This window comes from Ranitomeya imitator, chromosome 1, assembly GCF_032444005.1.
Source record: "Ranitomeya imitator isolate aRanImi1 chromosome 1, aRanImi1.pri, whole genome shotgun sequence".
Lineage (NCBI taxonomy): Eukaryota > Metazoa > Chordata > Amphibia > Anura > Dendrobatidae > Ranitomeya > Ranitomeya imitator.
This window is the reverse complement of record NC_091282.1, coordinates 258,351,215-258,378,164: the sequence shown is the minus strand read 5'-3', so window position 1 is coordinate 258,378,164 and position 26,950 is coordinate 258,351,215. Positions and strand designations below refer to the sequence as shown.

At 43.5% G+C, this 26,950-nt stretch overlaps 1 protein-coding gene across 24 annotated transcripts in view; it reads left to right on the top strand.

Annotated features, from left to right (window-relative positions):
* Nucleotides 1-26,950, top strand: part of NCOR2 (nuclear receptor corepressor 2) — a 574,536-nt gene that overhangs the window by 254,992 nt on the left and 292,594 nt on the right. For all 24 annotated transcript variants that reach the window (XM_069756005.1, XM_069756000.1, XM_069756002.1 and 21 more), the window contains exon 4: nt 11,055-11,235. In XM_069756005.1, coding sequence (XP_069612106.1) covers nt 11,055-11,235 — 181 coding nt within the window. The remainder of the gene's footprint in view (nt 1-11,054; nt 11,236-26,950) is intronic.

The following is a 26,950-nucleotide window of genomic DNA, read 5'->3' as shown; positions in this document are numbered from 1 at the left end:
GTACGTATTTTCTCACCTTCCGACGGCCCCCGATCTCCTCAGCGGTGCTCCCGATACGTTCCGTTCCCAGGGATGCTTTGTGCGAAGGGCCTTTGTGATATCACGGTTGTGTGACCGTGATGTCATCTCAGGTGATTTGCGCAATGCATCCCTGGGAACGGAAGCCGCCGCGTGCACCTCAGAGAGGCGGGAGGACTCCGGGGGCCATCAGAAGGTAAGTATATCCCTATTTTTTATTTTAATTCTCTTTTTTTACAGGAATATTGTACCCAGGGCCTGAAGGAGAGTCTCCTCGCTTCCAAACCCCGGTACCATCTGCACATGAAGCGCTCACTTTATGCATGGTGGGCATAGCCACATGCGTAAAGTGAGCGTTTCAATGCAATCCTATGGCTGCGGAATTGCCGCGATTCTGCAGAAATAATGAACATGCTGCGGATTTTACCGCTATGCGATTCCGCAGCAGGAAAATCCGCAGCATGAGCACAGCAACTGCGGAATCCCATAGGATTGCATGGGAATGCGCTTTTTAAGCATTTTTTAGCATTTCCGCTGCAGCAATAAATGCGGCAGAACTGCATAAAAAACGTAACGTGGGCACACAGCCTCGTGCATTGCAACCTTTCATCAATTTTTTCTCTGCCGTAAACATCCAGGGAGATTACCTACAGTGCCATGGGTTGTAAACTTCTTGATTACAACCCATTTTTGGAGATGAACTTGTAATCTTGAGATTGATGGTTTTTCAACAATTTTGGTTCTCAAGTCTTCAGACAGTTCTCTTCTTTGTTATCCATGCTTATTGTTGCACACACAGGTACAGAGTGCAAAGATTGAGTCAACTTCTCCCCTTTTTATCTGGTTTCAGGTGTGATTTTCATATTGCCCACACATGTTACTTTCCACTTTAAAGGAGCATCACATGCTTGAAACATAGTTGCTCATCCACAATTTTGGAAAGGTGCCAACAATTTTGTCAGGCCTAATTTTGGGGTTTTGTGTGAAATTTTGTCCAATTTGCCTTTTTTTTCTCTTTTTTTGTGTTGTTCCAATACACACAAGGGAAGTACACACTTATAACAAAACCTGTGTAATTGCAATAATTTTCTGGGAGAAATACTTCATTTTCTGAAACAATTTCAAGGGTGCCAACAATTTTTGCCATGACTGTACACATTACACTAGCAAATCAATTATTTTCTTTGTGTCTCTCTAGCAAAGTTTCTGATTATGATTATGACTTGCTGTCCAGTAAGAATAATATTTTCTACTTGGGTCTGGGCTAGGTGTTAAAAGATGCCCTCAATATAATTTTGTTTAGAGTCAGCAGAGGTCAAGTGAAAAGTGAAATCGTGCTGCTAGAGAACTAGAAAAGGCAAGATGGTAGCACACAAAACTGTGTATACATTTTTTAGTTATTTAACTTGATTATATAGCTACATTAATTTCCACAGCGCTTTACAGACCTCATCATCACTGTTCTCATTGGAGCGCATAATCTACATACCCTATCATTATCTCTTTGATATGTGGGAGGAAATCAGAGCATCGGGCATGGCATTGGAGTCACCTCCCCTCAGCCACTAAAACCCCTCATGGAACAGGACATCATCAAGGGGTTGGTGCTGTTGTCACTTACCACCGTTTTTGTCACCTTCGTCCACTGATGACGTCCTGTTTTAGTAAGTGACTGCAGGAGAGTGACTCCCCTCAAACGAAAAGTCACAAGAGTAAAGTAAAAAACAGAAACAAACATTTAGGGAATAGCATAGGGAAAATGGTAGAGAATTTTATAATGAAGCAAATTACAAAAGTAGTTAAAGCTTAAAGATGGATTGAATCGTGCACCTTTTCCCAATATAAAACTAAAGAAATAAAATAAAAAAAGAAAATTTGCCATCGCCTCATCTGCAGAAGTCTGATCTATCAACATTTAACAAATAACATGTTTTAATCTGTGAGGTGAATGTCATAAAGGGGGAAAAAAGTTGCATCTACAGTATTGCCATCCTTCGGTCTATGTACCTCCTCAAAAAATGCAATGCAAAGACAGCTTTCCCTGTTGTGCTTTTAAGGCCGAAATCTAATGTCCATGTGTTGCGTCCAAGTATGGATCTCAATGTCAGGACTGGCCACTGACGGACAAAGGTCACAAAGGGCCCCTGTACAAGAGCAGTATATGGGCCCTTCACTGGGTTTTCACTGCGTACTGAGGAGCATATTGTTTTTGGCGAAGCTGCTTTCCTGGACACTGGTTGACACTCAATGGTTGATGTCCATTGTTTGGGAAGATGTAACAGCCACCAATCCACAGATGGTGCCATCTTTTTTCTTAGCACTGCACTGTGTCTTCAATCCGGATTACAGATATGACATGGTGCACTGCTTTACTTTTTACCTCCAGACATGGTTGACTATAATTTTTTTTTATCAGTTTAGAGCACAATGTGTTAAAGAATCTAATAAGTGTGTGTTATGGCCGACTAAGACTATAAATAGTTAGCGGTATTGCCCTCATTAAAAGTTTAAATATAAGAAGGGCCACACAAGGATAAGTTTTTTTTGCGGAAATTCTTGCTATCAGACTTAATTTGAAGCGTACGGCATGTACCAAGAGTCCGATGGAATATATTGCATTCCAGGCCTTGCTTTGGTCGGCTTTGGCAAGAATGAACTTGAAATGGGTGTGAATTCCTGTAGCGCAGAGCTGCCGCTAGCCATGTGTATGTGGTACTCAGCAACTCAGGGCCTAAACATGTGTATTCCTTTTTCCTTTACGATTAGTCCGCTTTTAGGGCCTTTTTTTTGTTTTTTTACTTAAATGCATATAATTGGAACTGAAAATCGTTTTTGCGGTTTAAGCTAATTTAAAAATGTTCACCATTTGCCTTCTCTAGCACTGTCTGTTTCTTGCTGAAGTATGAGTTAACGTAAAATTCATCGCTCCGTGCACTATGATGATCTGATGGGCAATTTTTATGTCTTTTTTGGAGCTCCTCGCAGCTGATCTATGACCCCATTCCACATCAAAGTTGAATGTGCTTTTAAACAAAAAGCCTGTAACTTTGCAAAATGGTATTTATTGATTTAAAAAATGATTTTTACAAATACATGCATGGTTTTAAAATGATTAATGGAAGAATACTCACTTTTCAGCAACCCAGCCACTTTAGCATAGGCTGATTCGGGGAGTCAGTAAGCGATGTCTGCTCTGTTTGGTAGTTTCCACGGCTGCAGCAGCCCGTGTGGACGGCGGCGGCAGCCCGTGTGGACGGCGGCGGCAGCCCGTGTGGACGGCGGCGGCAGCCCGTGGGGACGGCGGCGGCAGCCCGTGGGGACGGCTGCAGCAGCCTGTGTGGACTAAAGTAGTTCATCATCAGATGAATCTTTGATTGCCTGCTCTACTAGCCACCTGACCACGCCAGTGGTATTGGTAGCTAGTAAAGGTAGCATACTCTGGTTTTGGAGCTGGCAGTGCTGAAGGATGACTATAATGTCTAAACATGTAATTAGCCCTTTTTTTTGTATATCTGAATAGTAGCTATATTTTAGGTCATGTATAGATGTACAAATTGAAAAATCACGTAGAGCCAAGAGAAGAAAGTCAAACAAAGCCTTGTGTATGAGGGGAAATGTACAAACCTGTGAAACATCAAATTCTAATTTGAAATTATAATCCATTTAATTTTTTTAATTCATTGGTGAAAGCTGGAATACACAAGTGTCAATGAGGATCCAGTAAGAAAAATGATTTTTGAACCAATGTCCCTGGATGAATTAGTGTGACCGTTTTATACTTGGCTTGGTGTCAGTATGTGCAATACCTGAAGCTTCAGCTCTTCACTCCCTTCTTCCACGCCATTCATTTTCTACTCCCCTTAGAATCTCTGGATATAAATAAATCATACGCCCATACCTCCTTTAGCTCTCTTAAAATATTTAGACCTGTACATGAGCGCATGCTTTTTACTTAAATGCAAACTGACTTACAGGAAGCTTCTGATGCTTTCTGTGGGATATCACGCTTGTGTCCTTCTTGAGAACTTCCCTTCGGTAACATTATGACGAGGTCACTAGTTCACTAGCATCGGAAGTGCTTGGAAAATAGCAATGCTTACTGTTTCTATGGTTCCTTAGTTGCTATCGTTGCCTTGATCTCCCAAAATGTCATCTTGCAATGAAGCTAAAATGCTGTGTGTAAGGTGGATAAGTGAACCTTCAAGTGACTAAATGAGTTATACAAGGAGTTAGAATTCAATATGTAGGTCTTGCATCTGAAATTATGCTTAACTAATTAAATAGGGTGGTAGCTATCATTCTTCAAAACCATAGACTTCAAAGAAAAGAGCTGCTACCTTAAAGGGAAATTGTCACAAGGGTTTTGCTAACTAATCAGAGAGCAGCATAACATAGGGGCAGAGTCCATGATTCCAGCAAACCTCCAAAACTAGGGTCAGAAGTGATTTGGCATGAGAAAACAATCGTAGCATGGTGCAAGTGCAGCTGATGGTCAGATCAAACATCGGACTGCACTCTAATGTCATGCGAGTGCAGTTTGACATCCACAGATTCAGACAATGGAGAAGATAGAGGAACTTTGCATGAGAGAACATGTGGCCGTCTGTCCGCAGCCTAAGTGTCAATGTATATATTGACAACATACCTGTGACTCTGCACGGGAATTATTCTGCCAGCTTCATGTGCTCTTACCCCATTTGCATCTTCATAAAACCGTCAACACATTCTTAGGCCATGTGCACACGTTGCGGAAAGTGGTGCCGATTTTTCCGGACTGATTTTGGTAAATGAATTACAGCGGATTTACTGCAATTTTTTTTTTTGCAGATTTTGTGCGGATTCCACCTGCGGTTTTACACCTGCGGATTCCTATTATGGAGCAGGTGTAAACCGCTGCAGAATTCGCACAAATAATTGACATGCTATGGAATAACATAGTAACATAGTAACATAGTTAGTAAGGCCGAAAAAAGACATTTGTCCATCCAGTTCAGCCTATATTCCATCATAATAAATACCCAGATCTACGTCCTTCTACAGAACCTAATAATTGTATGATACAATATTGTTCTGCTCCAGGAAGACATCCAGGCCTCTCTTGAACCCCTCGACTGAGTTCGCCATCACCACCTCCTCAGACAAGCAATTCCAGATTCTCACTGCCCTAACAGTAAAGAATCCTCTTCTATGTTGGTGGAAAAACCTTCTCTCCTCCAGACGCAAAGAATGCCCCCTTGTGCCCGTCACCTTCCTTGGTATAAACAGATCCTCAGCGAGATATTTGTATTGTCCCCTTATATACTTATACATGGTTATTAGATCGCCCCTCAGTCGTCTTTTTTCTAGACTAAATAATCCTAATTTCGCTAATCTATCTGGGTATTGTAGTTCTCCCATCCCCTTTATTAATTTTGTTGCCCTCCTTTGTACTCTCTCTAGTTCCATTATATCCTTCCTGAGCACCGGTGCCCAAAACTGGACACAGTACTCCATGTGCGGTCTAACTAGGGATTTGTACAGAGGCAGTATAATGCTCTCATCATGTGTATCCAGACCTCTTTTAATGCACCCCATGATCCTGTTTGCCTTGGCAGCTGCTGCCTGGCACTGGCTGCTCCAGGTAAGTTTATCATTAACTAGGATCCCCAAGTCCTTCTCCCTGTCAGATTTACCCAGTGGTTTCCCGTTCAGTGTGTAATGGTGATATTGATTCCCTCTTCCCATGTGTATAACCTTACATTTATCATTGTTAAACCTCATCTGCCACCTTTCAGCCCAAGTTTCCAACTTATCCAGATCCATCTGTAGCAGAATACTATCTTCTCTTGTATTAACTGCTTTACATAGTTTTGTATCATCTGCAAATATCGATATTTTACTGTGTAAACCTTCTACCAGATCATTAATGAATATGTTGAAGAGAACAGGTCCCAATACTGACCCCTGCGGTACCCCACTGGTCACAGCGACCCAGTTAGAGACTATACCATTTATAACCACCCTCTGCTTTCTATCACTAAGCCAGTTACTAACCCATTTACACACATTTTCCCCCAGACCAAGCATTCTCATTTTGTGTACCAACCTCTTGTGCGGCACGGTATCAAAAGCTTTGGAAAAATCGAGATATACCACGTCCAATGACTCACCGTGGTCCAGTCTATAGCTTACCTCTTCATAAAAACTGATTAGATTGGTTTGACAGGAGCGATTTCTCATAAACCCATGCTGATATGGAGTTAAACAGTTATTCTCATTGAGATAATCCAGAATAACATCCCTCAGAAACCCTTCAAATATTTTACCAACAATAGAGGTTAGACTTACTGGCCTATAATTTCCAGGTTCACTTTTAGAGCCCTTTTTGAATATTGGCACCACATTTGCTATGCGCCAGTCCTGCGGAACAGACCCTGTCGCTATAGAGTCACTAAAAATAAGAAATAATGGTTTATCTATTACATTACTTAGTTCTCTTAGTACTCGTGGGTGTATGCCATCCGGACCCGGAGATTTATCTATTTTAATCTTATTTAGCCGGTTTCGCACCTCTTCTTGGGTTAGATTGGTGACCCTTAATATAGGGTTTTCATTGTTTCTTGGGATTTCACCTAGCATTTCATTTTCCACCGTGAATACCGTGGAGAAGAAGGTGTTTAATATGTTAGCTTTTTCCTCGTCATCTACAACCATTCTTTCCTCACTATTTTTTAAGGGGCCTACATTTTCAGTTTTTATTCTTTTACTACTGATATAGTTGAAGAACAGTTTGGGATTAGTTTTACTCTCCTTAGCAATGTGCTTCTCTGTTTCCTTTTTGGCAGCTTTAATTAGTTTTTTAGATAAAGTATTTTTCTCCCTATAGTTTTTTAGAGCTTCAATGGTGCCATCCTGCTTTAGTAGTGCAAATGCTTTCTTTTTACTGTTAATTGCCTGTCTTACTTCTTTGTTTAGCCACATTGGGTTTTTCCTATTTCTAGTCCTTTTATTCCCACAAGGTATAAACCGCTTACACTGCCTATTTAGGATGTTCTTAAACATTTCCCATTTATTATCTGTATTCTTATTTCTGAGGATATTGTCCAGTCTACCAGATTAAGGGCATCTCTAAGCTGTTCAAACTTTGCCTTCCTAAAGTTCAATGTTTTTGTGACTCCCTGACAAGTCCCCCTAGTGAAAGACAGGTGAAACTGCACAATATTGTGGTCGCTATTTCCTAAATGCCCAACCACCTGCAGATTTGTTATTCTGTCAGGTCTATTAGATAGTATTAGGTCTAAAAGTGCTGCTCCTCTGGTTGGATTCTGCACCAATTGTGAAAGATAATTTTTCTTGGTTATTAGCAGAAACCTGTTGCCTTTATGGGTTTCACAGGTTTCTGTTTCCCAGTTAATATCCGGGTAGTTAAAGTCCCCCATAACCAGGACCTCATTATGGGTTGCAGCTTCATCTATCTGCTTTAGAAGTAGACTTTCCATGCTTTCTGTTATATTTGGGGGTTTGTAACAGACCCCAATGAGAATTTTGTTACCATTTTTCCCTCCATGAATTTCAACCCATATGGACTCGACATCCTCATTCCCTTCGCTAATATCCTCCCTTAAAGTGGACTTTAGACAAGACTTTACATAGAGACAAACCCCTCCTCCTCTCCGATTTTTACGATGCTTTCTAAACAGACTGTAACCCTGTAAGTTAACTGTAAGTTAATAAACAACGCTACGTTTCAGTGCATTTTTTTCCGCAGCATGTGCACTGCGGATTTGGTTTTTTATAGGTTTACGTGGTACTGTAAACTCAGGGAAAACTGCTGCGAATACTCAGCGGCCAAACCGCTGCGGATCCACAGCAAAATCCGCAGCGTGTGCACATATGTAGCCTAGACTTTGCTGAACATTCCTAGACGTCTGAATTACCCTCTGATGGACATATGCAGTCACAAGGGGGGTGGGAAGGCGGGAGATTATGAGAGTTATTTTCCATTTTGATTGAAGGGTTGCTTTCAGTCTTACATTTAATAAAATGAAAATTCATGTAGATGTAGAACCCTTTTTTTTTCCAGGATTAGGGTAAGTTCACACAAGGCGTTTTTGCTGCGTTTTTTTTCATGCAAATTTTCAGCTGCTTTTTACAGTACCAGCAAAGCCTATGAGATTTCAGAAATCTCATGCACACACATTGGTTTTTGTGTCATCAGTATTTTGTGCTTTGCTGTGTTTTTTGGACATAGAGCATGTCATTTCTTTCAGCGTTTTTGTTGCGTTTTTTCACCCATTGACTTGAATGGGTGTTGAAAAAAACGCAGCAAAAAAAGCAGGTATCATTATTTGCTGCGTTTTTGCTGCTGAAAATCCAAGGACATTAGCATGGACAAAGAGAAAAAAAAACGCACCAAAACCTGCGTTTTTGACGCAGCTTCTTTGCTGTCAAGAAGATCAGGTTTTGCTGCAGAAAAAAAAGCAGCAAAAACGCCCTGTGTGAACTTACCCTTACATTATAGAGCTGCATTCACAATTTTACTGGTTGCAACAATTTTGACAACATCCATTAGAGCTCTTATATACGCTTAGTTTTTTCCTCATTAGAATAACACACTGTGCCTAATGTAAAAGTTATGCAAAATTACAATCTAAAAGACAATGAGCAAGTAGAGAGATTTCACTTCCGAGTTCAGTAGAATTGTCAGCTGCTCTCAATCACACACTGTGTGCACAATTATTAGGTATTTTGCCCATAATAACTTGTTTGTACATATTTTCCAACTCCAAGATGTATAACCTTGAATTCTTTTTAGGAGAAGTAGATTAGGTGATGTGTATTTGTGTAATGAGGTAGGGTGAGACCTGAGGACATTTCACTCTTCATCAAGGTGTGCAGAATTATTAGGCAGCTTGTTTTCCAAATTGGGCCAAAAAGAGATTTGACAGACTCTGAAAAGTCAAAAGTTGTTAAATAGTCAAAATGGGATGCCCTCTTTAAATTAAGATATTTGGGCGTGATCAGAGAATCATCAAAAGTTGTCACAACTATTCACCAGTGTTGCAAAAATGCTCAGTGTCCATCTAGGAGCCGCGCATGCACACTGACAAGTGACTCCTCTCGGCGTGGCGAGCAGCTCCGACCCCAGTGTCAGTGAAGCTGAGTACTGTACACAGTTTCAGTGCGCACGCGCGGGAATACACTTGTCACGGTACATGCGGGGCTCCCCGACCAACACTGCACAAGCGCAGGATTTTTCAAAGCGGCTTTGAGTGACGCAACCCCGGGAACATCATTCAAATTGCGTGGGCGGCGACAACTGTGACTGAACGAAATGAAGCGCACACCTATGACTAAATGAGCGGGAACGATCTAACTATATAAAGTGCTTTTTTATGATTAGACTGCAGTTTTTAATGAATAAAACATATTTGTGATGCACATTGTATCACTAACCGCGCACTGGAGACAGTTTACATGCTAGAAACGACATGACCTTACAGCTGAAAGAATAGTGTCATGGCCCTTTCCCCACCTGACCGAAACCCTATTGAGAACTTGTGGGCCTTTCTTAAATGGGAAATTTACAGTAAAGGAAAACCCGTGCACACTCCTTGATAAGTATCTGGGTAGATTAATATGCAAATTGCCTCTTCTGAGAAAAAGAGGGCTTAAACTCTATAGCGCCACTTGTTGGAAGTAGCGATCCTACAAGTCACAATCAACTCTTTAACGAGTCGTGCAATATGACTAAAGGTACCGTCACACTAGACGATATCGCTAGCGATCCGTGACGTTGCAGCGTCCTGGCTAGCGATATCGTCCAGTGTGACAGGCAGCAGCGATCAGGCCCCTGCTGTGATGTCGTTGGTCGGGGAAGAAAGTCCAGAACTTTGTTTCGTCGCTGGATCTCCCGCAGACATCTCTGAATCGGCGTATGTGACGCCGATTCAGCGATGTCTTCGCTGGTAACCAGGGTAAACATCGGGTTACTAAGCGCAGGGCCTCGCTTAGTAACCCGATGTTTACCCTGGTTACCATCGTTAAAGTAAAAAAAAACAACCACTACATACTTACCTACCGCTGTCTGTCCCCGGCGCTGTGCTTCTCTGCTCTGGCTGTGAGCACAGCGGCCGGAAAGCACAGCGGTGACGTCACCGCTGTGCTTTCCGGCTGCCCGGCGCTCACAGCCAGAGCAGAGAAGCACAGCGCCGGGGACAGACAGCGGTAGGTAAGTATGTAGTGGTTGTTTTTTTTTTACTTTAACGATGGTAACCAGGGTAAACATCGGGTTACTAAGCGCGGCCCTGCGCTTAGTAACCCGATGTTTACCCTGGTTACCGGCATCGTTGGTCGCTGGAGAGCTGTCTTTGTGACAGCTCTCCAGCGAACAAACAGCGACGCTGCAGCGATCCGGATCGTTGTCGGTATCGCTGCAGCGCCGCTTAGTGTGACGGTACCTTTAGGATAAAAGCCAAATCAGTATCTCAATTCGCAGACACGGTGTTTCGGCTGTTGGCCCTCGTCAGTGCGAAGCATGAGAACTAATTTGGCTAGGTGAGAGGCTCTGGTAGATTAAGAAACTGACAGACTCCATGGACGAAAAGTTACAAATATATTTTTGTACATTTGAGATGTTTGTTTGCTATTCTCACTTTAATGCAAGAAAATAAAGTGTTAATATGGGAAAACGTACGTTTTTCATTTAGTTGTATAATTCTACACACGAATAGTTGTCCAATTATTCTGCACAGATGGATATTCTCCCAAGGAAGACAAAATCTCACTTCTACTTTCTTAAATACTCTGGATTCAGCTTTATTAACCTTTTGGATTGACCGACAGTGCTGTAGTTGTTCCATAATATCAAGTCATCAAAAATGCAAATTGCCTAATAATTGTGCCCACCATGTAAACCAGGCTGTAACTTTAGATCAATACCACAAATGTATTAACATTTATTCTCAAAGGTCCTCACTGTAAACTATAAAATGAGTTTAAAGGCAAACACACATTGAGCAACCATAATACTCTTACCAATGCCTTACTTTCCACAGATCACCTGAACTACACGGGAGAGGAGACCTACATAATTATGTGTCAGACCTGGGCAAACACGGGGACCTAGACATTGCAGAGTCAAAGCGGCCAAGGCTGGATCTATTACAAGAGCCACTGATCAGACACTCCCCACTTCTCAACCAGAGCCAACATGGACCTGGGGAAGAACTAGGCAAGGTAAGACGGCCTTCACCAACCAAAGGAATTCTCTAGGTGCCAGTTGTTGTTTTAAAGACTTCCATCAGGTTGGAACAGTGTCTTTGGGTGTGACCCATTTACAGAACAGCCAGGTTGCCTGAGGACATAGAACTTTATTATCATTGCTGGTTGTCAATGGGTTAAGTGAGCATTGCCTCAGATGAGATTTAGACTTTTGATAACCCTGTCTGTCTTCTGGGAATCTCAAATCTGTTTCCATTTAAACCCTGTTTTTCTTCCCTCCTTCGAGGATGGCACCGAGATGGTTGGAATGCTCTGCAGGTTCTCGGGTGGGATGAGGAGTTGAGTTAATCCAGCAGGCCTGTTATCCATGTTTCCTTTGGATTCAGGCCACTGGGAGGGAAGGTACTAGGATTTTTTTTTTTTTTACATATCATTAACCCTAAATCCACCATAGAAGGTTTCGAATGTGCTCTTCTTTTGATATACTCTAGTGTACTAAAGACATATGACAACTTTACAACTGCATATGTCTCCAGCTGACATGGTCACATCGCCTTTCAGTACAATTCTGAAAAAAGATATGTATAAGCCGCTGACTTAGATTTTATCTTAAAAAAAAAATCTAAGTTAAAGAGCTTTTCCACAGGAACCAAAACCATTCATGCAATACTGTGGTATCAAAATAGGGCAAAAATGGAATCCACAAATACCAGTATATGCCTTCTATATTGCTGTGGCGGGAGATGGTGCAGTTCACTTCACTGTGCAGGCTTTATGCAGATGACCATGTTCTAGCTGTGGTTTTTTTTTCTCTTGATAGAACATGTACCCGTTATAGTATATGCTGCTATTCACATTATCTGTGGTTTTCAAAGGCCCTGTGTCTATGTGAAAAGCACGTAAACCTGTCTGTTTTTTTTCCCAGATGAAAAGTGCCAATAAAAGTTTATGGCCCCTTAATAAATGTGTATGTGCTGTCAGTGTTTAACATTGCAATGAATAGGAGAAGCGTTACTTGTCATTAATTTATCCATACGTGAAAAACACTGATAACACACAGATTCAAAACACTGATGACACCGGTACCATTGTCTATGTATGTGAAAAATACAAATGTCTGAATGAGGCCTTACATGACCCTACATGCTAGTGTTGGCTACCTTAGATGTCTCCGCAAGGCTATGTAGAGTGGTTTAGTTGCTGGATCCCCTATTGGCTTGAGTGGAGAGACAATAAGACTAGTCTCTATGCTTGAACCAGACACATCTGATGATACAGTCTGATGCCCTTGAGCCTTATACACATTTCATTTTTGTGTTCGCGTACAAAAAAACGGACCAGGTTTCCTCAAATTTTCATCAGAATGTGATCCAAGTTTTAACAGCGTTCAATACGATTTTCATCAGTTTTTCTCATGTGTGAAAAGAAAAAAGTGTCTTCACCTTTAGCCAGAGCCACATGCATGCAAAATAATGTTCTTGATGCTGGAACCAATCCGATAGAAATCTACGCGGCAGAAAAAAAACCCAGAGGACCATATACAGTATATGGCTGAGACCTAACTAAAGAGCGTCCACTCTGGTGGGATTCACCTGCTTATGTATTACCTGTTTGCCCATTCATTTGAACGGTGCCATGTTATTCTCAACTTTTCCAGCTGCTGCCAGCCACTTCAGCCTCTGGCCATAACAGAATATTGCTATGGTTTCAACAACTGGAACTGTGATGATCAACTGATCATTGTGACAACTTCCTTTTTAAAAAAAAAAAAAAAAGAAGGGGCTTGTCGTTGTTAAAGTTCACGATCTAAATATATACTTCAGCCAATAAAGACTTTCCCTGTATACTTGTGAAGTATATCTCGGTCCTTAAACTGTACTTCCATTAATGCTTTGGGAAATCTCTCTAGAAGACTTTGTTGTGGTGGCACAGCTAGTAAACTAAATTTGGTGTCCTGTGGTCTACTTGGAGTTCATCCAGTATTGTCCCTGCTCATTGCCTCTCTGTAAAGCTCTGTTATGGGAACACTAATCTGTTACCAGGATTAGCATCTCAGAGTTTCCAGTGGGCTGGGCCTCCCCGTTATTCATGAAACTGGCTGTGACTTGTATTGACCTTGGCAAAGATCCCAGTTGGCCAGGAGGTAAACTTGCACTTGCATACTGCGTAGCTGCATACCGTGCAAGGGGAAAGGCTGAGCAGGCACAGACTCATGAAGCTGAAATGCTCTGTCAGGATGTGTAGGAGTGGATTTAGCTTTGAACCAGTCCATCAACAAAACCTGGAAGTAACGCCTAGCAGGCAGAAATTGAGCCTGGTTTATGTTATGTCACATTCTGGATAATCCTGTATTGGCTAGTATGAATTACTGTTTTCCCATGGAGCATGGACTTGAAAACAAGACTCATAGATGGTTGGGTTTCTTCATTGAGGTCCGGTACTTCCTCTGAGCTGCGTCTTACTGGCAAATGGCGGTCAGAACAGAATTTCAGCAATGTATTTGTCCATTTTACGACTATCCATTAAGGGCCACGTTTTGCTGCAGTGATAGAATCCATGCCATAGGCACTGGGTCATACACAGATGGTACACTGGGTCATGCCATGGGCATTGGGTTATACACAGATGGTACACTGGGTCATGCCATGGGCACTGGGTCATACACAGATGGTACCGTGCACATGGTATGTAGTAAGAACATATGGCATTGATAACATGGCATAGCAGGCCTTCAGTATTGGGTGGTATATTCTGTAGTTTACAGTGACTCGCAGCGGGTAAATGCCCATATATTCTGTGCTTGGGGTGCAGTTTCACACTCCTCCACGTTTGGATTTCATGATTATTTGTTCTATACATTACTATTTCAAAGAATATGAAGGGGTTTTTTTTCATACCATTTTTATTCTGACTTTCTCTTGGTTATTTATGCTGCTTTTTTTCTCTTTCCATTCGGGACTTTTCACATTGCAAACTCCATGCCTTCTGGTTGAAAAGTCCGGGGATAATACGACCACAACTGTTATCACTTAATTTTGTTAAACTATTCACTACATCTGCTTATAGTTCAGAAGTGTTAAGAAACAACTGCTTGGTATAGCTGTCTTGTGAGTCTTATGTACTAAAGTTAGATCTCCTAAGAAAGCTTTCTGGTCTTCCATCAGGGTTTAGGGATCTATGTACAGTGGGTACGGAAAGTATTCAGATCTCTTTAAATTTTTCACTCTTTATTTCATTGCAGCCATTTGGTAAATTCAAAAAAGGTTTTTGTTTTTTTCTCATTAATGTGCTCTCTGCACCCCATCTTGACTTAACCCCCCACCCCCCAGATATTTAGAACTTTTGCATATTATTAAGAAAAAAAAACTGAAATATCACATGATCTTAAATATTCAGGCCCTTTGCTCACTCATTTAAATGCTGTCCATTTCCTTGTGATCCTCCTTGAGATGGTTCTACTCCTTCATTGGAGTCCAGCGTGTTTAATTAAACTGATAGGACTTGATTTGGAAAGGCACACACCTGTCTATATGAGACCTCACAGTGCATGTCAGACTGAATGAGAATCATGAGGTTAAAGGAACTGTCCAAGGAGCTCAGAGTCAGAATTGTGGCAAGGCATAAATCTGGCCAAGGTTAGAAAAGAATTTCTGCAGTACTCAAGGTTCCTAAGAGCACAGTGGCCTCCACAATCATTAAATGGAAGAAGTTTGGGACCACCAGAAGTCTTCCTAGACCTGGCCATCCAGCCAAACTGAGGAATCGTGGGAGAAGAGCCTTGGTGAGAGAGGTAAAGAAGAACCCCAAGATCACTATGGCTGAGCTCCAGAGATGCAGTAGGGAGATGGGAGAAAGTTCCACAAAGTCAACTATCACTGCAGCCTTCCACCAGTTTGGCCTTTATGGCAGAGTGGCCTGATGAAAGCCTCTCCTCAGTGCAAGACGTATGATAGCCCACATAGTTTGCTAAAAAACACACGAAGGACTCCCAGACTATGAGAAATAAGATTGTTTGGTCTTATGAGATGAAGATAGACCTTTTTGGTGATAATTCTAAGCAGTATGTGTGGAGAAAACCAGGCACTGCTCATCACCTGCCCAATACAATCCCAACAGTGAAACATGGTGGTGGCAGCATCATGCTATGGGGGTGTTTTTCATCTGCAGGGACAGGACGAGTGCTTTACATTGAAGGAAACATGAATGCAGCCAAGTACAGAGATATCCTGGATGAAAACCTCTTCTAGAGTGCTCTGGACCTCAGACTTGGCTGAAGGTTCACCTTCCAGCAAGACAATGACCCTAAGCACACAGACACAGCTAAAATAGCAAAGGAGCGGCTTTCAGAACAACTCTGTGACCCTTCTTGACTGGCCCAGACAGAGCCCTGACCTAAACCCAATTGAGCATCTCTGAAGAGACCTGAAAATGGCTGTACACCAACATTCACCATCCAACCTGATGGAATCTGCAAGGAAGAATGGCAGAGGATCCCCAGACACAAGTGTGAAAACATGTTGCATCTTTCCCAAGAAGACTCATGGCTGTACTAGCTCAAAAGGTGCTTCTACTCAATACTTGAGCAAAGGGTCTGAATACTTATGATCATGTGATATTTCAGTTTTTCTTTTTTTAATAAATTTGCAAAAATTACTTTGTTTTTTTTCAGTCACGATGGGGTGCAGAGTGTACATTAATGAGAAAAAAAATGAACTTTTTTGAATTTACCAAATGGCTGCAATGAAGCAGAGTAAAAAATTTAAAGGGGTCTGAATACTTTCCATACCCACTGTATATGCTAAACTTCCACTTTCCAGTGAATGTAGCCAAAGATCTCGCTATAGAGACTTCTGATCAGTGGCCCAACTGCTTGTGAAATGACATGTAATTTATATGGATGAAGGGTGATTTGCAGCTGCAAGCTAAATGTGTTCCCGATTAACAGAATTCAATGTAAAATGTACAGACAGTGCAGGTGTGCTCCGTAGTTTTACTATGATTTATTAATTTCACCCTGTCTGCTGTAACTGGAGTCCTATGGAACCCAGTGCAAAATTTGGGCCTTGTCCCCAACCAGCAGGTTGGTCAGATGTGTGGGCCCCTGTAGTATTCTAGATTGTACAAATTATGCAAATTGTCTCTTCAGAGAGGAGGAGAGCTAGAACTCTAGTGCCACCTATTTGAAGGTAGCAATCATACAAGTCAATGTCGACCCTTTAACGAGCCTTGTCACATGACTTAGGATAATAGCCAAACCGGAATCTCAATTTGCAGACACTGTGTTTCGGGGTGCTGCCCCTCGTCAGTGCAAATCCATGTCAACTGGCTGCAAGTGTGATTTAGTTATTGCCAACACCTGTTAGGTGCCACAGATAAGTTACAGGTGCTGTTAATTACACAAATTAGAGAAGCATCACATGATTTTTCGAACAGTGCCGATACTTTTGTCCACCCCCTTTTTTATGTTTGGTGTGGAATTATATCCAATTTGGCTTTAGGACAATTCTTTTTGTGTTTTTTCATTTAAGACAAATTAAATGAAGATAATAATACCAAAGAACTTGTGATTGCAATCATTTTCAGGAAGAAAATGAGTATTATCTGACAGAATTGCAGGGGTGTCAATACTTTTGGCCATGACTGTATGGGGTGTCTGTATGCTCAGGAGAAATAACGCAACATAACTTTGTGGTCCATTTTCTCCTGAGACCCTGTGAAAATAAAAGTTTGGGTCTAAAGTATATTTTTTGTGAAAAATATTAAATGTTCATTTTTTTCCCTTGCACATTTCTTCCGTTCCTGTGAAGCAACTGAAGAGTTAATAAACTTCTTGAATGTGGTTTTGAGCACATTAAGGGGTACAGTTTTTAGAAAGGTGTCACGTTTGGGTATTTTCTGCTATATAGACCCCTCAAAGTCACTTCAAATAAAATGTGATGTGATACTTAACAAAATGTTTGCCAAATTTCCATTGCGTTTATGAAAAAAAAAGTTATATTGAAGAAATTTTACCACTATCATGAAGTACAATACCGTACATACTCAAGTATAAGCCGACCCAAGTATAATCCGACCCCCAAATTTTGCCACAAAAAAATGGGAAAACTTAATGACTCGAGTATAAGCCTAGGGTGGGAAATGCAGCAGCTACCGGTAAATGTCAAAAGTAAAAATAGATACCAATAAAAGTAAAATTAATTGAGACATCAGTAGGTTAAGTCAGTTAAGTGTTTTTGAATATCCAAATTGAATCAGGAGCCCCATATAATGCTCCATAAAGTTCATTATGGCCCCATAAGATGCTCCATATTAAAATATGCCCCATATAATCCTGTGTAAAGGTTAATAATGGCCCCATAAGATGCTCCATATACATATTTGCCCAATAGAATGCTGCGCAAATGCTGATTATGGCCCCATAAGATGCTCCATAAAGATATTTGCCCCATATAGTGCTGCACAAACCTTGATTATGGCCCCATACAGACACTTGCCCCATATAGTGCTGCACAAACGTTACGCCCCCTTATAGTGCTGCACAAACTTATGGCCCCATATAATGCTGCACAAACATTAGGGCCCCTTATAGTGCTGCACAAACATGGCACCATATAATGCTGCACAACGTTATGGCCTCTTATAGTGCTGCACAAACGTTATGGCCCCTTATAGTGCTGCAAAAACATTATCGCCCCATATAGTGCTGCACAAACGTTATGGCCCCATATAATGCTCAACTCTTTGATTCACCCTTTCCTTACCCGCTGGCTGCATGCTGGCTGCAATATTGGATTGAAGTTCTTTCTCTGTCCTCCGTAGTACATGCCTCCATGGCTGAAGATTGTTCCCTCCAAATTCAGGTGACCGTGTCCCTTTATGGTCAAAACTGGCTCGGTCACTAAGGGGTTAATGGTCTTTCAGAAATGGTGTGTATATACTGACAGACCATGTGACACTTAAATTGCACACAGGTGGCTTTCCTATCATTCAGTATGTGATTTATGAATGTAATTGCTTGCACCAGAATTTTTTAGGGGCTTCACAGCAAAAGGGTGCATACATATGTACATGCCAATTTATAGTTGTTTGATCCCATAAATTTAATGTATGCCTATATTTTTCTCACTTCACCAGCTTAGACTATGTAGTGCTGATGCATCGCACAGAAGTCCCATTACAAAAACATTTAAGCACAGGTTGTAATGTAACAAAATGGGTAAAACGCCTAGGGGGTGAATACTTTCGCAAGCCACTGTTTATTGGGGACCTACAGTCATGGACAAAAATTTTGAGAATGAGACAAATATTAATTTTTCCAAAGTCTACTGCTTCATTTTTTCTAATGGCAATTTGCATATACTCCTGAATGTCAGCGTGATCAGCTTAACAGCAATTACTGTACTTGCAAAGTCAATATTTGCCCAGAAAATGAACTTTAACCCCCAAAACACATTTCAGCATCATTGCAGTCCTGCCTTAAAAGGAGCAGCTAACATCGTTTTAGTATGAGACCCATGGAAGCGCTATTGTCGGCACGAAACGGCCGTCGTCACATCCTGCTCACCTCCTTCCTTCCGTGTTATCCCGTAGCCGTGAAGATGCCGTTGTTTGCATTTTTCTAATAAAAGGACTCAGACCACACTGGACCGGTGAGTGCTGCCGCTTTTTTCTATACATCGCCTTTAACATCGTTTTAGTGATTGATCCATTAACACAGGTGTGGGTGTTGATGAGGACAGGGCTGGCGATCAATCAGTAATGATTAAGTAAGAATGACATCACTGGACACTTTAAAAGGAGGCTGGTGCTTGGTATCATTGTTTCTCTTCAGTTAACCATGGTTATCTCTAAAGAAACACGTGCAGCCATCATTGCACTGCACAAAAATGGCCTAACAGGGAAGAGTATCGCAGCTACAAAGATTGCACCTCAGTCAACAATCTATCGCATCATCAAGAACTTCATGGAGAGAGCTTCCATTGTTGTCAAAAAAGCTCCAGGGCGCCCAAGAAAGACCAGCAAGCGCCAGGACCGTATCTTAAAACTGTTTCAGCTGCGGGATCGGACTACCAGCAGTGCCGAGCTTGCTCAGGAATGGCAGCAGGCTGGTGTGAGTGCTTCTGCACGCACTGTGAGGCGGAGACTCTTTGAGCAAGGCCTGGTTTCAAGGAGGGCAGCAAAGAAGCCACTTCTCTCCAGAAAAAAAATCAGGGACCGACTGATATTCTGCAAAAGGTACAGGGAGTGGACTGCTGAGGACTGGGGCAAAGTCATTTTCTCTGATGAATCCCCTTTTCGATTGTTTGGGACATCTGGAAAACCGCTTATTCGGAGAAGAAGAGGTGAGCGCTACCACCAGTCTTGTCTCATGCCAACTGTAAAGCATCCTGAAACCATTCATGTGGGGGGTTGCTTCTCAGCCAAGGGAATCGGCTCACTCACAGTCTTGCCTAAAAACACAGCCATGAATAAAGAATGGTACCAGAATGTCCTCCAAGAGCAACTTCTCCCAACCGTCCAAGAGCAGTTTGGTGCCCAACAATGCCTTTTCCAGCATGATGGAGCACCTTGCCATAAAGCAAAGGTGATAACTAAATGGCTCATGGAACAAAACATAGAGATTTTGGGTCCATGGCCCGGAAACTCCCCAGATCTTAATCCCATTGAGAACTTGTGGTCAATCATCAAGAGACGGGTGGACAAACAAAAACCAACAAATTCTGGCAAAATGCAAGCATTGATTATGCAAGAATGGACTGCTATCAGTCAGGATTTGGTCCAGAAGTTGATTGAGAGCATGCCAGGGAGAATTGCAGAGGTCTTGAAGAAGAAGGGTCAACACTGCAAATATTGACTTGCTGCATTAACTCATTCTAACTGTCAATATAACCTATTGGTACTCATAATATGATCGCAATTATATTTCTGTATGTGATATAAACATCAGACAAACACTAATAAAAACCAGAGGGCAGCAGATCATGTGAAAATATAATTTTGGTGTCATTCTCAAAACTTTTGGCCATGACTGTACAGTATGTTTCAAACAAAAACTATTGCCATGGATTGTAAATACCATACTCTATAATGGAGCCATACAAATAATACATGATGGCTGCCTTTTCATATTTTGCATATCCGTAATATTGAAGGGGTTGGTCTACTAACAAAGTTTCTCACCTATTCATAAGATGTATTATTGCCAGAGGTCCTCTGCTGGGATACCCATTGATCTTGAGAATGAGAATTGTGTCCCGTTTTCCTGTTTTAATAAAGCAGTGGTCATGCATGCTCTGTTTTCCTTTAGGTAAAGTCTATAGATAGCCAAGTAGACCGATTGGCCATCTCAATCAGCCTTGCACACTTTGAATGGAGTGGGGTGCACATCTGACCATTGGTCCTGACAAATTGGGCACTCTTGACCTCCAGACTTGTGGTCATTAGGGCCCCAGTACGTGGACCACCAATGATTAGTAAACTATCATCTTTTCTGTGATTAGGTTACAACCAACCTATGGTACCGTAATTGATTTTCCATCGCTGACATTGACAAGGCCATTTCTAAAATCTTTGACTGTAGCCAAGTAGACAAACGGTTGACAAACAGGACTTCTTTCAGATCTATAAATCATTCATGGTAAATTTGAAAATTTCTGTGCCGTGTACACGATACCCCGAAGTAGGATCCACGCCATTTTTTTCTAAGATATTGCAATGTCTTTTGAAGAAAAGGCTTATGTTCACTTTTCAGAGAAAACACAGTGCATAATGCAATCGTCAGTAATGGAATGCTGGCAGCGGATGGTAGAAGGAGGTCATCCGGGGACGCTTAACACCCTCCGCTGTGTATCACTATCTGTCACTCTCAAGTCTTTCAATTTGCCTTTGCTCTGTTGGAATGAAATAATAAGACTATATTGGCTGGATTTCTGCAGTACAAAAGATATGACTGGAAACTCTTCAGTGTTACAAGGACATACAAATAATACGAGTACACTGTCGCTCTTAATTACTGTGCAGACAAAAAAAAGATATCGGGAAGCTTCCTGCAACACTTAAAATAAACAGTCATCTCATTGTAAGAGGTGAACACTGGTGGGGTCATGTATTATATTTTATAAAAAGCTGCATTCAATTAAAAGCTTTGTTTAATCGAGGCATTGTAAATATGTTGGGTGATGCTGATAGCATTTTGATCCATTAAAAAGTAACTAAACTTTTTTATTTTTTTTATCATTTTGTCTAGCATGACAAGTTATGAAATTTTGCAAATCACTGTATGAGCAAATTTGTATCATTCGTGTACAAAAAAAAATGTCAATGGCTTTGTCTCCAAATCCCTGCTTATTTCACAGTCTATTTTCCTGCTTTTAGCCTCACTGATTCAGAATACACTTATTTGGAGTACAGAAGATGGCAGTGAGAGGGTCACGACATGTCTCTCCAACTCTGGAGATCAGGTGTTGCAGGAGATTGTTCTGATAAGATTAAGCACAACACTCCTCAGAGGAGGAGACAGGTACTGTCTTTTTCACTGCCATCATCTGTACTCCAAATTACTTCCTTTTGATATCAATGCAGCTGCAGGCTAATAGACTGGGGAAAAACAGATGTGTGGACACCACTTACATGCAAGTTTTATTCTTTTTAATTACTGTTATTTTTTACAGGGATGAAGAGTAGAGATGGGCGGACCCCTGGATTATTTTCGGGTTCGACCTAACATGGCCTATTTGCATGACAGCGTGGCAAACATTGCCTCTGATAGGCGGTAAAATCATTACCGCCGGTCAGACAGCTGCGGTTACCACGCTGAGTACTCCCATCAGCCACGCCTGCTCTCGCTGTTATTAGCTGCAGCAGGCATAGGCTAATGAGAAGCAGTAGTCCCATCAACCCAACGCCATTGACTGGATGTAAACTTTTTGCCTCCCGCTGTTCCCAGCTTGGGAACTGCTACTGTCTGACTGGCAGTAAGGATTACCACGGATCAGAGGCAGTGTTTGCTGCACTGTCATGCCCGTGACAGCACGACAAACACCTAGTGTTCTAGGTGCTGAACCCTAACAGTAACAAGGACTTCCTGGTGAAATCCATGTTCAGGGTCCGTGCCCGAACAATAGGTGTTCATTACAGACACCAAACTTTACTGTTCGGGCTTGACCATCTATAATAGAGTCCCCTAATAAAGTGATTTGCAATGTTTCATAGCTTTCCATGCTGGACAAAATTCTAAAAAAATAAAAATGAAAGTTTACTTCCTCTCTAACTTGTTTAAAGGAAATCTATATGGGCATGTAGGTCATAGGAAGCTGAAAAAAATGATACTTTGATATCTGAAATCAAATGTCTTATTCTAGAGAAATCCATGTTTTTCTTAAATGTAAATGAGTTGTTAAGGACTCTGAGGCGAACACTGATCTTCAAGAGAATCTGCCTCCACAGATTAGTGTATAAAAGTGGACGTTTCCAGTGTGAGACATGGCACTAACACAGCAGTAGAACTGAACGATGTCTACTTACAAATACATTTGCTGTAGCTCTCGCAGCTCTCTTGTATTGGCACACTGTCTGCCTGTGAGATTGAAGCTGAGAGGAACCTGCAGACGTCAGGTATAATCAGGGCCGTATTTAGAGTTTCTGCTGCCCTAGGCACTGTTAGCGCTGCCTCCCCCTTTGGTGAGTATAACACTATCGGCAGTGACTTTGGCAAAAATCGCTGATGTGAAAGTCGCCTTTTGCAGCAGATCCGACAGTTTTTCCGCATCTGCCGCGTAATGGATCACTTAGGGCAACACTGCATTCGGCCTCATTCATTCCCTATGGGACTTACAGACATGTGCGGCACTTGCGGTTTTGCCGCCATCCGGCAAATGCGGTACTTGCAGCAATGAGAAAAAACACTACTAGCAGTGTTTTATGTATCATCGTAAGTGCAAAACCGCAATTGCCGCACATGTTCGCAAGTAGCCATCACTACCTGTCCCTGCACCTTGCTAGCTCATCCCTATCCAACCCTCCCTGACCTATAACTACACTATAAAGCTTCAGAAAAGCAATTTATTAACTGACATATTCCTATGATAATGAGGGCTCTAGGCTACGGCGTAGACTGGGACGGGCAGTGTCCGGGTCTCCATCCTCTCTGTGCACACCCTCAGTCCCTGCCTCACTGCCTGTGCACAGACCTCCCTCCACCGCACCCGGTAATCACCGCTCGCAGTAGCATACCGGCAGAGGTGTATCTAGGGTTTCTGGCACCCGGGGAAAGAATTCATTTTGGTGCCCCCCCTCCGCCAAGGACATATGTGATTTGCACACTCAGTCATGTGCCCACGAGCTCCTCTCCCTAATGCTCTCAATGTTCAGTGAAAAACTAAGAGAAGCAGAAGAGAAGCTCGTTGTCACAGGACCATAAGAGTATGTGTCCACGTTCAGGATTGCATCAGGATTTGGTCAGGATTTTTCATCAGTATTTGTAAGCCAAAACCAGGAGTGGAACAATTAGGGTCTGTTTCCACGTGCAGGAAACGCTGCGTGTCTGACGCTGCATAGAGCCGCAACGTCAAACACGCAGCGTCCAGATGTTACAGCATAGTGGAGGGGATTTAATGAAATCCCGTCTCCACTATGCGTGGTAACACGCACGCGGTGGCCCTGCGACTCCGGACATGCTGCGCGTCTTTTCAGATCGCAGCATGTCCGTATATCTTGCGGGGGTGCGATGATGCCGGATGTGTGCTGTGAACACATCCGGCATCATCGCGTCCCAGAAAGGGGGCGGGGCTTACCGCAGAGCGGCTAAGCCGCTCCGGCGATACCGCCGGCCATCCTGAAAGTGGACACATAGCCTTAGAGGAAAACTATAATAGAAACATATGCACCACTTCTGTATTTATCACCCACTCCTGGTTTTGGCTACAAATACTGATGTAAAATACTGACCAAATCCTGATGCAATCCTGAACGTGGACACATACTCTAAGTCTGAAAATCGCATATGAGTGACGTGTCCATGTGACGACTACTGGAACTTGCAGAGCTGAATCCTGACATCGCAGCTTCTGAATTCTCACAACGCATGCACTGCACACTTTTAGGATTCTCCCTTGCCGGTGGACAGTCATGTCAGCACAAGTATGTGATTTGTATACTTCTGACCACATTCCGACTAGATGTGCCCGGCCTCGCTCAGTTCATTTTCATTGACGGAGGTCACGCATGTCTAGTCAGCACATGATCGCATTAATGTAAATTCCCAGCATGAGAGAATCCTGACAGCGTGCAGTGTGCACTGTGAGAATTCAGAAGTCTGCAGTCACAAAGAATGACTGCAGACTCATCACAAGCCTGGACATCCCCTTTAAAAGGGACTCTGTCACCTGAATTTGGAGGGAACAATTTTCAGCCATAGGGGCGGGGTTTTCGGGTGTTTGATTCACCCTTTCCTTACCCGCTGGCTGCATGCTGGCTGCAATATTGGATTGAAGCTCATTCTCTGTCCTCCATAGTACACGCCTGCACAAGGCAAGATTGCAGATTGTGCAGGTACAGTATGTACTACGGAGGACAGAGAATGAGCTTCAATCCAATATTGCAGCCAGCATGCAGCCAGCGGGTATGGAAAGGGTGAATCAAACACCCGAAAACCCCACCCCTATGGCTGAAAATTTTTCCCTCCAAATTCAGGTGACAGTGTCCCTTTAAATCTCCTAGCATATATAAAAACATGAGAGTTAGCATCACAAATAACATTTACATCCAGGTACCTGATAGATGACGTCGCCTCTGGAGCCGTTCTCCTTTTCTTCATCTTGTCCAGATCCCATGATGAGTTTTTTCTCATCCACAGCCGTCTCTGCAGACTTCCATCTTCGCCGCTCTTTTGCAGAAAGTCTCCACATGACGCCCTTAAAGATACAAGTGTCATTATAATGCTCCCAAATAAAAAATTGCCCCTCACTATATTGTCTGCACAAAGTATGACCCCCACACTGTCCCTCTTATGGTACATGCTCTTCACACTGACCTCTCCTTTCTATACCGGTCCCCTCTTCACACTGTCCTCTCACACTGTGTCCCCCTTATAGGGCCCAGTATTTATACTCCATATTTATACTCCATCCTCCCACACTGCGTTCATGCCTCCCCCATCCTCCCACCCTGCGTTCATGGCTCCCCCATCCTTCTCCCCTGCAAGCATGGCTCCCCCATCCTCCCACTCTGCGTTCATGGCTCCCCATCCTTCTCCCCTGCGTTCATGGCTCCCCCATCCTTCTCCCATGCGTTCATGGCTCCCCCATCCTCCCACTCTGCGTTCATGGCTCCCCATCCTTCTCCCCTGCGTTCATGGCTCCCCCATCCTTCTCCCCTGCGTTCATGGCTCCCCCATCCTCCCACTCTGCGTTCATGGCTCCCCCATCCTCCCACTCTGCGTTCATGGCTCCCCATCCTCCCCTGCGTTCATGGCTCCCCCATCCTTCTCCCCTGCGTTCATGGCTCCCCCATCCTCCCACCCTGCGTTCATGGCTCCCCCATCCTTCTCCCCTGCGTTCACGGCTCCCCCATCCTTCTCCCCTGCGTTCACGGCTCCCCATCCTTCTCCCCTGCGTGCACGGCTCCCCATCCTTCTCCCCTGTATGCACGGCTCCCCATCCTTCTCCCCTGCGTTCACTGCTCCCCATCCTTCTCCCCTGCGTGCACGGCTCCCCATCCTTCTCCCCTGCGTGCACGGCTCCCCATCCTTCTCCCCTGTGTGCACGGCTCCCCATCCTTCTCCCCTGTGTGCACGGCTCCCCATCCTTCTCCCCTGTGTGCACGGCTCCCCATCCTTCTCCCCTGTGTGCACGGCTCCCCATCCTTCTCCCCTGTATGCACGGCTCCCCATCCTTCTCCCCTGTATGCACGGCTCCCCATCCTTCTCCCCTGTATGCACGGCTCCCCATCCTTCTCCCCTGTGTGCACGGCTCCCCATCCTTCTCCCCTGTGTGCACGGCTCCCCATCCTTCTCCCCTGTGTGCACGGTTCCCATCCTTCTCCCCTGTATGCACGGCTCCCCATCCTTCTCCCCTGTGTGCACGGCTCCCCATCCTTCTCCCCTGTATGCACGGCTCCCCATCCTTCTCCCCTGTATGCACGGCTCCCCATCCTTCTCCCCTGTGTGCACGGCTCCCCATCCTTCTCCCCTGTGTGCACGGCTCCCCATCCTTCTCCCCTGTGTGCATGGCTCCCCATCCTTCTCCCCTGTATGCACGGCTCCCCATCCTTCTCCCCTGTATGCACGGCTCCCCTTCCTTCTCCCCTGTATGCACGGCTCCCCATCCTTCTCCCCTGTATGCACGGCTCCCCATCCTTCTCCCCTGTATGCACGGCTCCCCATCCTTCTCCCCTGTATGCACGGCTCCCCATCCTTCCCCCCTGTGTGCACGGCACCCCACTTTTTTTCCCTGTCATACTTACCTCTCACCGGCGCGCAGCACAGAACTTCCTGGCATCTCAGCGTCTTCCTTCCTGTCTTCAGCGGTCACATGGTAGCGCTAATTAAGGGTGATGAATATGCGCATATTCATCACCCTTAATGATCGGTACCATGTGACCGCTGAAGACAGGACGCGCTGCAGGCGCTGAGACGCAGTTGCAGCCACCGCTGGAGGAAGGTGAGTATTACGTCTTCAGGGAGGGAGGGAGGGGGGCGGGAAGGAGGGAGGAGGGGGGGGGCGGGAAGGAGGGA